Consider the following 14,406-nt stretch of genomic DNA (forward strand, 5'->3'; position numbering starts at 1 on the left):
ACCGCAGCGGACAGCGCCAAGTGAAGCCTCGCTTCCCTCCCGCGGCGACCAGGGCCCGAGCCGAGAGTAGCAGTTGTAGCTACCCGCCCAGGTAGGGCGGGAGTTGGGAGGGGACAGGGGGACAGGGGAATACCGAGGGGAACCTGAAGGACTCCGGGGCAGAACCCAGTCGGTTCACCTGGTCAGCCCCAAGCCTGCGCCCCGAGCGCTGTGCCTCGTCTCCGGAGCTACATGCGCTTTAAAAAGGAGACAAGACAGACTCTGGAAATTAGACGTCTCCAGATTTTTCTCTAGCCCCTCTGGGCTGCTTTATGCGGCATGTAGGATGTGCCTAGGGAGATAAACGGTTTTGCTTTAGTTGTCGCCAAGGCAGTTCCCTTCCGAACTAGCGCTAGAGCTAATGAGCGAGCAGCCAGGACCACCCATGCTCCGTTTCCAACAGGAAAAAGGCCCTTTCTGAGTTTGAAATGTCATAGGGTTCCTAACAGGTCACTCTTCCCTGGATGGGGTGCCAACGCCTTTCCCATGGGCATCTCCTTCCACCCTCACGCTGGCCCAGCGAGCAGGCAGTGCCCAGGCCTTATCTTCCTAGGTGACAGATGTGGTCAGGGAGGTGCAGAGAGCATGGGCACTAGCGTCCAGCTCCTGGAGCAGGTGTCAGGCAGGGAGGGCAGACAGGTCTTGGGGGACATGTTCCCCTGGCTGTGTGGACAGAGGACTTCTCAGTGTGGTCTCACGACCCTGTGCCCCTTTTCCTGGTGCAGGGCAGCCCTTAGCCAGGGGCAAAGCTCAGGAAGAGAACCCCTGGTCGCCGCCCTGGCAGAATTTGAGTAGTTCTGGCAGGGGATATCCCTAGGTTCCTGGGGAGGGAGGACGTCTGAGCCGGCCAGGCCTCCCCCGCTGCCGCTGAGACGTCTGCGCTGATGCACCGCGCCTCTTCGCGGTCTCCCTGTCCTTGCAGAAACTAGACACAATGTGCGACGAAGACGAGACCACCGCCCTCGTGTGCGACAATGGCTCCGGCCTGGTGAAAGCCGGCTTCGCCGGGGATGACGCCCCTAGGGCCGTGTTCCCGTCCATCGTGGGCCGCCCCCGACACCAGGTCAGGCTGCCGCTCTGCGGAAGGAGCCGGGTCGGGGTCCCCGCGTAACCCAGTCTGGTGCCACCCGGAGCGGCGTTAATGGGTGCGTGGTGTCTCGGATCCGCAGGGCGTCATGGTCGGTATGGGTCAGAAAGATTCCTACGTGGGCGACGAGGCTCAGAGCAAGAGAGGTATCCTGACCCTGAAGTACCCTATCGAGCATGGCATCATCACCAACTGGGACGACATGGAGAAGATCTGGCACCACACCTTCTACAACGAGCTCCGCGTGGCTCCCGAGGAGCACCCCACCCTGCTCACCGAGGCCCCCCTCAATCCCAAGGCCAACCGCGAGAAGATGACCCAGATCATGTTTGAGACCTTCAACGTGCCCGCCATGTACGTGGCTATTCAGGCAGTGCTGTCCCTCTACGCCTCCGGCAGGACCACCGGTGAGTGCCCGCTGCGCCCAGGCCCCTCTCCCGCCCCCGCCCCCGCCCCCGCCCCCGCCCCCGCCCCTAGCGCTGAGCGCCCAGCCTTGGCCTCGCCCCCAGCGACTTACTCTCTCCCGCGCGCACAGGCATCGTGCTGGACTCCGGCGACGGCGTCACCCACAACGTGCCCATCTATGAGGGCTACGCGCTGCCGCACGCCATCATGCGCTTGGACCTGGCGGGCCGCGATCTCACCGACTACCTGATGAAGATCCTCACTGAGCGCGGCTACTCCTTCGTGACCACAGGTGCGCGGAGCCCCGACACCCCGGGAGGGAGGGCCGGCGGCGGGCCCTGAGTGAGGGCTCCTCTCCTGCTTCTACCCTACGCAGCTGAGCGCGAGATCGTGCGCGACATCAAGGAAAAGCTGTGCTACGTGGCCCTGGACTTCGAGAACGAGATGGCCACGGCCGCTTCCTCCTCCTCTCTGGAAAAGAGCTACGAGCTGCCAGACGGGCAGGTCATCACCATCGGCAACGAGCGCTTCCGCTGCCCGGAGACGCTCTTCCAGCCCTCCTTCATCGGTGAGCCCCGCGCGCCCGCGCCCCCTACCCCAGGCCCCGCCGGCCCCCGGCGCCCGGAGCTCCCACTCACGCTCCCCTCCGCGGTCCCCAGGTATGGAGTCGGCGGGCATTCACGAGACCACCTACAACAGCATCATGAAGTGCGACATCGACATCAGGAAGGACCTGTATGCGAACAATGTCATGTCGGGGGGCACCACGATGTACCCCGGGATCGCTGACCGCATGCAGAAAGAGATCACCGCGCTGGCCCCCAGCACCATGAAGATCAAGGTGGGCGGCGGCCTGCGCGGGCTGTCGGCGGGGTGGGCTCTCGGGTGAGGTCTCCCCACCTCACGCTCTGTCTTGCAGATCATCGCCCCGCCAGAGCGCAAGTACTCGGTGTGGATCGGCGGCTCCATCCTGGCCTCGCTGTCCACCTTCCAGCAGATGTGGATCACCAAGCAGGAGTACGACGAGGCCGGCCCTTCCATCGTCCACCGCAAATGCTTCTAGACACACTCCACCTCCAGCGCGAGACTTCTCAGGACGACGAATTTGCTCAATCGGCTGGCGACTGACCAGCCACCCCGCATTCACTTTCTTTGTAACAACTTCCTTTGTTGCCATCGTAAACTGACACAGTGTTTATAACGTGTACATACATTAACTTATTACCTCATTTTGTTATTTTTCGAAACAAAGCCCTGTGGAAGGAAATGGAAAACTTGAAGAAGCATTAAAGTCATTCTGTTAAGCTGCGTAAAGTGGTCGTGTTTATTTGCTTGGGGTGGGAGTGGAGCCAGAAGAGGGATTCCCATCCCCCCACATCCTCCTTAATCACTTTTCACAATACCCCAAATGAATGGGCTCCCTGGAAGACAAAAGTTACAACTTCCCATGCTCCCCTGCCGGTTTCCCCAGTGGATCAGATCCATCCCAGATCACTGGCAGCTGTTGGTGGCCTGACCTGACCCTCTGGGACGTGGTGAGGCAGCTTTCTTCCTCTGCGCAGCGCTCCCAAGAGTTGCAGCCCTGCGGCGGCGGCCTCGGCTGGTGGCCCTGGGCCCCTCTGGCAGCGGGCGCTGACCATGGTGCTGGGGCCGGAGAGCTGTTTCTCAGAGGGCATCTCAGCTCCGCCTACGGTGTTCCCTTACTGAATCTCCAGATCTGAGAGGGGGCTGTGTTCTGTATTTAACAAGTCATTTTGTTTTTGTTTTTGTTTTTGTTTTTAATAGAGACAGGGTCTTGCCCCTGTCGCCCAGGGCGGAGAGCAGTGGTGCACTCAGAGCCCAACTGTATCCTCTAACTGAGCTCAAGGGGTCCTCCCACCTTAGCCTCCCCAGTTGCTAATATTTTCGTATGTGCCACCGCGTCCAGCTAATTTTTTATATTTATTGTAGAGACAGGGTCTCAGGATCTTGTTATGCTGCCCAGGCTGGTCTCGAACTCCTGGCCACAACCAATGCTTCTGCCTCAGCCCCCCGAGGTTCTGGGATTACAGTTCTGTGCCACTATGTCCAGGCTTAATAAATGAGTTTTAATTTGCAAGTGAAGACCGTCACTGTCTGTCTCCAATTGGAAGGCCTTTCCTTCACACCAGGTGCTGCTGGTAGAAAGAAGTACCCCCTCCTGCAGGGCCTGGAAAGGAAGCAAGGAAGGGCCAAGTGAGAGCTCCAGAAAGAAGGGCAGCAAAGAAGCGTCGCAGGGTGGGAAGCTGAGGCTGGCACTGGAAGATGGAGAGGTAAGCAAGGGAAGGAGGTACACCCTCCCCCTCCGAAAAAAGTTTTAAAGGCACCAAATTTATCAACAGTTTGAATTTCTGTGGGAGAGTGCAATACCTATTCCTTAAAATGAACTTAAAGTTTCCTAGTCAATGTTCTCAAGAGCAGTGGCCCCTAAATACAACAAATTCAGACTCAAAGTAATAAACTCGTTTGTAAATAAGTTTATAGCTGCAATTGACAACATAGCTATGTTATATGCCACATAGTCATATGTTTAATCCCTCATTTTCTGGCTTATTGAAAAACTTCAGAAATCTCTGAGGCCTCCAAGGGTGTGGTACTGTCAAATCCAGATATCAAGAGAATTGACAATAATCCTAAAATTTAAGATTTTAATAAAACAATTATATAATACCATGTTCATTGAAAACCTTGTATTGTCCCACTCGGGGTGGATGAAGGTTAAAAATGGGCTAAATACTAGTCTTTCAGAGAGATACCGCTTTTGCTGATAATATTAACCACTATAGACATATCTGATATAATAGTACACCAGCATATTAGTAATATTGAATATGGAAAGGCATATCTGAGCAAACACAACCTATAAACACATAGCTTAAATATTTCATTCGTGGCCAGGTGCAGTGGCTCACACCTGTAATCTCAGCACTTTGGGAGGCTGAGGTAGGAGGATCACTTGAGGCCAGGAGTTCGAGACCAGCCTGGCCAACATGGTGAAACCCTGTCTCTATTAAAAATACAAAAATTAGCTGGGCATGGTGGTGTGCACCTGTAGTCCCAGCTACTGGGGACGCTGAGGTGGGAGAATCACTTGAGCCCCAAGAGGCAGAGGTTGCAGTGAGCCAAGATTATGCCACTGAACTCCAGCCTGGGGGCAGTGAGACCCTGTTTCATAAATAAATAAATAAATAAATTCATGCAGCCATCAGCCTGGTAAAATATCACTATTACATGTGTTAGCTGACTGTCATGCTAATGATGTTTGAACTAGAAACCTAAATCAACTGGGATTTAAGTAAGATATATAAGGCCCATTTCTCCTATGATCATAATCTGTAAATGACTCATAATAGTTTAGAACTGACAGAAGTTTTCAATATACTGTGATAGTATTTTGTCAAGCACCAATTTTTAAAACCCATTACTGACATTACTGTTTTACCAAAATAAGTGCAAAAATTATAAATTACATGTTTTCACTGGAAATGCACAAAATCTAAAAAATGTCATTTATTATTTATTTATTTTGAGATGGAGTCTCGCTTTGTCGCCCAGACTGGAGTGCAGTGGCTCGATCTCAGCTCACTGCAACTTCCGGCGCCTGGGCTCAGACAATTCTCCTGCCTCAGCCTCCCGAGTAGCTGGGATTACAGGTGCGCACCACGCCTGGCTAATTTTTGTATTTTTAGTAGAGACAGGGTTTCACCATGTTGGCCAGGCGGGTCTCGAACTCCTGACCTCAAGAGATCTGCCCGCCTTGGCCTCCCAAAGTGCTGGGATTACAGGCAAGAGCCACCATGCCTGGCCAAAATGCCATTTCTCTTCCAACACTTCTCCAAAAGGAAACAAGCATCTTGCATTTTATGAGTATTCCATATCTTTTCTGCTCTCATATTGGGTTGTGGCTATAGATATTTTGTAAATTGTGTTACCAGTATTAGGCCCGAAAGAGGAGTTTTTTCTGTGGTATGGTGTGGTCAGGAATGAATCTTTAAAAACAATCCAGAACATATACAAATATTTATACTATATGAGGACAAAAATAACTATTTTCTGCAGCTACACGGTGTTTGTGGCAACAAGAACCAAGACCCTGTGTGGCAACACTGTGCTGGGCCCTGCAGAGGGGATTATACCACAGCAGACTTCCCACTGAAAAGCCCTCTCAGAGAAGCCATTTAGAGCTATGATAGAAGTGAAGGCCACAGAGATTCCCCCCACCTATTGCTTATCGTGTTTCCTTAGACGTGGCAAAAGGACTCATCAAGGATCTAACTGGACTTATTTCCTTCTCATAAAAGCTCATTAAGTTGCCATTAACATTTTCCCCACTAAATCTATATTACTAGTGCACAGGAGGAGAAAGATAGGGGAAAGAAGAAAATGGAAAGAGGAAAGGTGTCACGATTAAAGCGTGGGACTAGGATTGAGAAAAAAGACTGAAAGGTCTCAGGACTGGGGCGCACCCTGGGCTCTCTCATTTAAACCTTTGAAGATTAGAATTTGGGGGTATCAAGGTCCTTCCTGCTGCATCTGTCCCAAGGCCTATCACATTCACCTCAGATGTGGCCGAATGTACAAAGGGTTAGTGAACTATTATATTGCTCAGCTTCTTGGTTTTTTGTTTTATTTTTCTGCAGACAGAGTCTAGCTCTGTTGCCCAGGTAGGAGTACAGTTATGTGATCATAGCTCACTGCAGCCTTGAACTCCTGGGATCAAATGATGCTCCTGCTTCAGCCTCCCAAGTAGCTAGGACTACAAGCATGTACCACCACACCGGCTAATTTTTATTTTATTTTATTTTTGTAGAGATGGGGTCTTGCTATGTTGCCGAGGCCAATCTGAACTCCTGGGCTCAACTGATCCTCCCACCTTGGCCTCCCAAAGTGTTGGGATTGCAGGCGTGAGCCACCATGCCTGGACATATTGCCCAGTCTCTATGTGCAAGGGGTACAGAGAAGGCCAAGATATGTCCCATCCTTAGGAGTCTGCTGCCATGATCCTTACCACGACTAGCCTCTCATGCCTTGGCTCTTCCTGTTAGAATTCATTTTTATTTTTTATATTTTAGAGACAGGGTCTCACTCTCTCACTCAAGCTAGAGTGCAGTGGTCCAGTCATAACTCACTGCAGCCTTGATCTCCTGGGCTCAAGCGATCCTCCTGCCTCAGCCTTCCAAAGCACTGAGGTTGCAGGTGTGAGCCACTGTGCTTGTCCCTTTGTTAAGACAGGGTTTCACTATGTTTCCCAGCTGGTCTAGTAGCTGGGATTATAGGCATGGGCCATGGCACTAGGCTCTTCTTGAGTCTCTTTTTGGCACAGAGCACACTGGGGGCTACTGGTGGAGAGGAGGTGGGGGCACACCCTGACTGTGAACTGTGTGGATTCTGTGGGTTCTGTGCTGTTTCTCACTCTGTTTAGTTAGCTGTGGCTGTGAGGCTGCTCCACGGCACAGTATTGCTTTCTCACAAGATGGGCTGAGTTCCAGATCCTGGTTCTTGTGGAGGAAACACATCCCTTATTGTGCTCAAGAAGGCCTGCTTCTCTCCCTGGCTCCAGGGACACAGAAAGTGGCATGGCCTCATCCAGCAGCGCCTCAGCCAGAAGGACTGGAGGGAAATGAGCTCTGCCCATGGGGCCAGCCTGCCTGCCTGCCTCTGCTCTTTGTCTCCCTTTCTGTCATTTCCATTTCCTTTCTGTCCTGCTGTGTCCTCTGGAAAGCATTCGTTTTACCACTGTTGCTATGTCCCAGGGCTTTTGAGGAGCTACCATGAACTTTTGAGCTTCAATGTGGCTCTCAAAAAGAAGCTGAGGAAGCCTGCTCTGTTGTTTAGACAGGTGGCATGGTGGGAACACGGGGGTCCCATGTCCACCTGCATCCTTGTCACTCCCAGCCAGAGCCCTGTTCAGGCAGGCCATGAGCTGCAACTTCCAAAAGGGGTGTGAGGTGGCAGAAGCAACTGCAGGGTAGCTCGTGGGAGAAGGGAACATGGATGGCTCCCCCAAGGCCATTCATATCACATAGGAAGCTGGAGGGCCTATCACTGGGTGAAGGAGCCCCAAGCCCTTGACTGGCCCTGCCTTCCTTGTCAGGTTCTTAATGGCTTATTCTGATATTGAACCATTTCTGGGGATGGTGAGTGAGGGAAAGGGAAATTTTGAAGGGTGCAGAGATGATATTGGTGGTTCTCATGGGTGTGAATAGAATCAGAGTTGCCTTTTACCACCCCATTTTCTCCAGTTTCCTACGTGGTGCCTGTGTTCTGTTTTGGGTGCTGTAACAAAGTACCACAAAATGGGTGGCTTCAAACAACAGGAGTGTATTCTCACAGTTCTGGGGGCCAGGAGCCTAGAATCCCAGTGCTGGCAGGATAGGTTCCGTCTGAAGGCTCTGAGGGAGAAACTTTCCATCCTCTCCCAGCTTCTGGTTGTTGCCAGCAATTCTTGGCATTCCTTGGCTTGTAGATGCATCACTCCAACCTCTACTTTCATCTCCACATGGTCTTCTTCCCCATGTGTTTCAATGTATCTCTGTGTGTTCACCTGGCTGCCGCCTTCCTCCTCGCCTTCCTCCTCCTCCTCTCCTTCCCTCCTCTTCCTCCTCCTTCTCTTTTCTTCTTCCTCCTCCTCCTTCTTTTCTTCCTCCTCCTCCTCTTCTCATCCTCCCTGCCTACTCCTCCTCTTCCTCCTCCTTCCCTCCTCCTCTTCTTCTTCAATCAGAAATCTTAATTTTTTTACACCTATTATGCCACAATTTCATAGAGAATAGGTTCCAGCAGCTCAGGCTTCTTCGGTTCTCATGAAGTGTGCTGTTCCAGATGAGGTAGGCTGGTGTTTCAGTTGAACCTAGGTAACTTTCTCTTTGGCTTCTTTCTTTTACTGATTTTTTTTTCTTTTTTCTGTCTTTCTTTTTTTTTCTGAAACGAAGTCTCGCTCTGTCGCCCAGGCTGGAGTGCAGCGATGCCATCTCGGCTCACTGCAAGCTCCGCCTCCCAGGTTCAGGCCATTCTACTGCCTCAACCTCCTGAGTAGCTGGGGCTACATGTGCCTGCAACCATGCCCGGCTAATGTTTTGTATTTTTAGTAGAGACGGGTTTTCACCGTGTTAAACAGGATGGTCTCTATCTTCTGACCTCGTGACCCGCCCACCTCGGCCTCCCAAAGTGCTGGGATTACAGGCGTGAGCCACCGCACCCAGCCATGATCTTTTTTTTTTTTCAATGTGTTTTAGGAATTTATCTTGTGTGCCTAATATTCTCAATAACCACATTTATTATGTCCGCAAGAATCTTGTCCTTAACTTGTTTGTTTGTAACAATGTCAACAGCATGCTGGGTAACGTTGTATTTGTGGGACATTCCCCCCACCCCTTTTTTTGAGGCGGAGTCTCTCTCACTGTGTCATATAGGCTGGAGTACAGTGGCATGATCTCGGCTCACTGCATCCTCCGTCTCCTGGGTTCAAGTGATTCTCATGCCTCAGCCTCCTGAGTAGCTGGGATTACAAGTTCCTGCCACCACGCCCAGCTAATTTTTGTATTTTTAGTAGAGACGGGGTTTTGCCATGTTGGCCAGGCTGGTCTCAAACTCCTGACCTCAAGTGATCCACCCACCTCAGCCTCCCAAAGTGCTGGGATTACAGGCATGAGCCACTGCTCCTGGCTGACATTCCCTTTTGAACAGTGCCCATTCCCTTGATGTCATCAGAAAGATTCAAAATAAAAGATATATCAGACATTCCTATACATCCATGATTATGGCTAAAATTAAAAAGACTGGTAACACCAAATATTGGCAAGCATGTGGAGTAACTGAAATTCTCATACTCTGTTAAGTGGTAATATAAAATGGTACAACAAGTTTGGAAAGGCATTTGGCAGTTTCCTATAAAACTAAATATACAACTATTCTAATACCTGAGAATTTCACCCCTACAAATTTACCCATGAAGCATGAAAACATATGTTCAAACAGAGACTTGAGCAAGAATGCTAATAGCAGCTTTATTCATAAAAGTAGAAACTGGTAACAGCTTGGGTATCCATCAACAAGAAAAAGAAGAAACAAACTGTGTGTAGGCTTATAATGAATACTACACAGCAATAAAAAGGAACAAACCGGCCGGGTGCGGTGGCTCAAGCCTGTAATCCCAGCACTTTGGGAGGCCGAGACGGGCGGATCACGAGGTCAGGAGATCGAGACCATCCTGGCTGACACGGTGAAACCCCGTCTCTACTAAAAAATACAGAAAACTAGACAGGCGAGGTGGCGGGCGCCTGTAGTCCCAGCTGCTGGGGAGGCTGAGGCAGGAGAATGGTGTGAACCCGGGAGGCGGAGCTTGCAGTGAGCTGAGATCCAGCCACTGCACTCCAGCCTGGGCGGCAGAGCGAGACTCCATCTCAAAAAAAAAAAAAAAAAAAAAAAAGGAACAAACCATGGATACACAAAACAACATGATGGATCCCTAGAATATGCTGAGTAAAAGAAAATTTACACAGAGAAGTATATACTGTAATATTCCATGTATATGAAATTTGAGAATAGGCAAAACTAGGAAAAAAAAATTAGAACTGTGGTTGCCTCTGGAAAGTAGAGAAGGAAATTAAGAACCGGCATTATGAAACCTTTGGTGGTGATGAAAATGTTCTGTATCTTGATAAAGGATTGGGATATACAGGTTAAATTCAGGACTATACTCTTAAGATGTGCATTTTACTTTACATGCCTTTTAATAGAAGCAAATTTTTTTGTAAGCAAAAACTAGGATGTCAGAACTTCCTGATATTCTTTACATTTTATTTAATTTTTATTTTTTATAATTTTTTTTTGAGGCAGGGTCTTGCTCTATAATTTTTTTTGAGACTGGAGTGCAGTAGCATGATCACAGCTCACTGCAGCCTCAAACTTGGCACAAATTATCCTCCCACTTCAGCCTTCCAAGTAGCTGGGACTACCATTATGCGCCACCACACCCAGCTAAAAAAAAAAAAAAAAAAAAAAAAAAATGTAGAGACAAAGTCTTACTATGTTTCCCAGGCTGCTTACATTTTACAACTTTACAACTTCTCTTCTGTATTTTTATTGGGGGGTTTGGCTGAATGGCATTGTAGGTAATTTCCTCCAGCTGATCTTCCAGTTCACTAACTCTTCCTTTAACTTGCTTAATAGCCTGTTAACCAATATCATTGGGTTTTAAATTTCTAGTATTAAATTTTTTTGTTTTATAAATTGTTTTGTTATTTTCCAAATCAACTGGGTCACATTCTTATAGTTTTCTGTTCCCTGAAAAAATTTATTACTTTATCTTTTACTTCTTTAACAGAGCAAGCATAGTTTCTTAATAATACAGATATGAGGCCAGGCACAGTGGCTCATGCCTGTAATCCCAGCACTTTGGGAGGCCAAGGCAGGTGGATCACCTGAGGTCAGGAGTTCGAGACCAGCCTGTTCAATATGGTGAAACCCCATCTCTACTACAATACAAAAATTAGCCGGGTGTGGTGGCACGTGCCCATAATCCCAGCTACTCAGGGGGCTGAGGCAAGAGAATCACTTGAACCCAGGAGGCAGAGGTTGCTGTGAGCTGAGATCACACCACTGCACTTTACCCTGGGCAACAGAGTGAGATTCAATCTAAAAATAATAATAACAATAATAATAATAATAATAATACAGATATGATAATCCCAGTGGCTGAAATCATTGTGTTTGTTTCTGTCATTTCTGCTTTAGTTCTTACTCATGCTTCCTTATTTCCATGTGCACTTAAATGTGCCACGTTCATTGTCCTTGAAGAATTACTTGTGGGACACTTAGAATAAAGGTGACTCTCCCCAGAGAGGGTTTGAGTTTGCTTCTCCCAGAAAAACGCTTCTAATCCAAGACCATATTAAAGTAAATTCAAAGCTTTAGGACTCTTGGTCCCCCAGGTGATATGAATTATCAATCTGTCCTGCAACTACACATGAGAACTGAGTTTGTATTTACCATTTCCTAGAAGTTTGCATTCCATCCCATACCACGACCATCAGCATCCCATACCATGAGCATGCGCTCACTGCCAAGACAAGTTGCAAATTCCCTGAGTGTAGCTCTAAGGTAGGGTTAGCTTATAGTTCACTCCTATAAGCTTACCCAATGGTGTAGACTTTCAGGGTCTTAGTTTCCTGTAAGGAGATCCCAGGCTTTGCAAAGCTGTTAAACCCCAGTGCGAGGTAGTTGGAATAAGCAAACACTCTCTGAACAACAGCTATTTCTAGGATCCTTGCACTTATAGCTTTTCTTAAATTTTGGCTAATTCTTTTTTTGGTCTGAATTTTTAAAAAATATTTATTTATTTATTATTTTTTAGAGACAGGGTCTCATTATGTTGCCCAGGCTGGTCTTGAACTCCTGGGCTCAAACGATCCTCCTGCCTCAGCCTCCTGAGTAGCTGCCACTACAGGCACATGCCGTAATGCCCCACTCTGGCTTAGTAATTCTTTACCATCCATCAATTCTTCAGTGTTTATAAGAAGATTAAAAAAATATCTTAGGCCAGGCATGGTGGCTTATGCCTATAATCCCAGCACTTTGACTTTGGGAGGCTGAGGCAGGAGGATCATGAGCCCAGGAGTTCAAGATCAGCCTGGGCAACATAGTGAGATCTTGTCTCTACAAATATATATATATATATAATTTTTTATTTTTTACTGTAAATTCTGGGATACACGTGCAGAACACACAGGTTTGTTATATAGGCATACATGTGCCATGATGGTTTGCTGCACCTATCAACCCGTCATCTAGGTTTTAAGCACTGCATGCATTAGCTATTTGTCCTAATGCTCTCCCTCACCTTGCCCCCCACCCCCTGAAAAGAAATTTTTTTTTTTTTTTTTTAATTAGCGGGGGTAGTGGCATGCACCTGAAGTCCCAGCTACTCAGGAAGCTAAGGAGGGAGAGTCATTTGAGCGTAGGAGGTGGAGGCTGCAGTGAGCTGAGATTGTGCCACTTCACTCCAGCCTGGGCAGCAGAATAAGACCCTGTCTCAAGAAAAAAAAAAAAAAGTTGTATCAAGCATTTTTAGTTGGTTTCAATAGAAGTGTTAGTCCCAAGAATTTAACCCACCATATCCCTAAAAATAGACCTCAACGTACCCTACTTTGTCTTTAGCCACTCCTGAAAAACATCTCAAATCTCACATGTAGGCTTCGGAAAGTGTGCCCCAAATTCTGATGCCTTATTTTAAAGCTGTTGCCTTTTTCCCGGGCCTAAAAATGCACTGAATCTGAAAATTTTCCCAGGATGACAGGCCACCAGCTGGGAGGCCGAGATGCCTGGAGTCCTTGCAGCCCAAAGCTAATGTGCCATGTGGCAACAGGGATCAGTTGAACCATGAACATAAAAAATAAATAAATAAATAAAAGAACGAAGGGCGAAAGGGACGAAGAAAGTAGGTCAAAGTGATAAATCACCATGACAGCTTCCGTGGGTGGAAGAGTGGGGGATTTTTTTCCTGACCTTTTTGTACCTCAATGTTTCCACCAATGTCATATTTTCAACAAATACGTGTTATGTTAACATTAAAAATATTAAATCAAAAGGCACAAATGAATAATTAAACAGAAAAGAAAGGCTCTACTAGTCCAGCAGCCCAGAATTCTCTTTCCAGTAGCAGAGACAAGTTTGGGCGGATCCATTCACAATCCTGCTGATGACCAGAGGCCAGGCTTCTGCGACAGATGGAGGAGCTTAGGGGCTTGGGCTGGGCAGGGGATCAGAGGATCATACACAGTCATACACGTGTATGACACACGGGATCATAGGTGATGCAAGGCGGCACCTGCTGGAAGGAGCTCAAGTTGCTGCTTTCATTGACCTGCCCTGTGCACCAGAGCAATTCTGGATGTACTCAGCAGACATCCGTGGAAAGAGAACACTTGGAGTTCAGGAGACTGAGTTCTAGTCCTAGCTCTGCCTAGCCCATTGGGTTTCCCCCTCCAATACCATTCTGCCATGGGAGAGGGAGGAGCAGATTTCTGCCGGATGAGGGAGCAAGCTAGAAGTGGGAGAGTCACATTTTTCCAATGGCACGTTCCTTGAAAGCTTCGAAAAAGGCTCCACTGTACTCTTTCTCCTTCCAATGCTACAGAGCTCAAGATTCTCCCCCACTTTCCTCCCTCTCTTTCGTTTTGTCCATTCATCAACACATACTTATGGAGTATCTCTACCATTGCAGGCACGGAGAGGCACAATATGGAATATAGTTATATGGAATAACTTAGCCCTACTTGAACTTCTTCTCAAGTAAATGCTTCAAAAGGATGCCTGTCATCCCTGGGCACATGTCAGGGCGCATGTCATCTGTTTCTAGAATCTGGATTTTCCACTAATGTTAGTTTCAGCCTCTAGGGCTCAGTGCAAGGCAGGCAGGTGGAAGCAAGTCCATGCAGGTACAGCGAGGCCCCAGGAAGACGCATGCTCAGATCTCCAGGTGCCCTGGGGCGGAACCTACCAGGGTCATTCTCCCCGGGTTGGGGGATGGGGGAGCTGCATGTGTTTTCCCACACCACGCTGGAACTGGAGACCAGGAATTTGAAAACCAGGAAACTCAGCATCTCTGAAATTATCATGGGATCTCTTCCCGACATGGGCAAAGCAAACACTGGTTCAGGCCGGGATGAGGATGAGATGAGAGGCCCCCGAATCCGCACGTGCACTTGTACCACCAGCACAGAGGATGCGCCTCACTCCCCATACCTAGTCCCAGCCCTGCACTAGGTGGCTGTAGTTTTTCCAAAGGGCAGCCCTGGGCACCATGAGGCAAAGCAAATTGTTCCAGGCTACAGGAGAGCACAGGCACCGTGGCCTCCAGC

General features: G+C 48.6%; 1 protein-coding gene and 1 long non-coding RNA gene across 2 annotated transcripts in view; both read left to right on the forward strand.

The window, feature by feature from the left end:
- Positions 1 to 2,845, forward strand: ACTA1 (actin alpha 1, skeletal muscle). Its single transcript, XM_005539819.4, has 7 exons — positions 1 to 91; positions 962 to 1,102; positions 1,209 to 1,533; positions 1,662 to 1,823; positions 1,908 to 2,099; positions 2,191 to 2,372; positions 2,451 to 2,845. The coding sequence occupies exons 2-7, from the start codon at positions 974 to 976 to the stop codon at positions 2,592 to 2,594; spliced, it is 1,134 nt and encodes a 377-aa protein (XP_005539876.1). The 5' UTR covers positions 1 to 91; positions 962 to 973; the 3' UTR covers positions 2,595 to 2,845.
- LOC141407479 (uncharacterized) overlaps positions 2,843 to 14,406 on the forward strand; it is a 27,203-nt gene continuing 15,639 nt past the window's right edge. Inside the window, exon 1 of the long non-coding RNA XR_012416789.1 lies at positions 2,843 to 3,822. This is a non-coding gene — a long non-coding RNA (uncharacterized lncRNA). The remainder of the gene's footprint in view (positions 3,823 to 14,406) is intronic.

Source organism: Macaca fascicularis, chromosome 1 (assembly GCF_037993035.2).
Source record: "Macaca fascicularis isolate 582-1 chromosome 1, T2T-MFA8v1.1".
Lineage (NCBI taxonomy): Eukaryota > Metazoa > Chordata > Mammalia > Primates > Cercopithecidae > Macaca > Macaca fascicularis.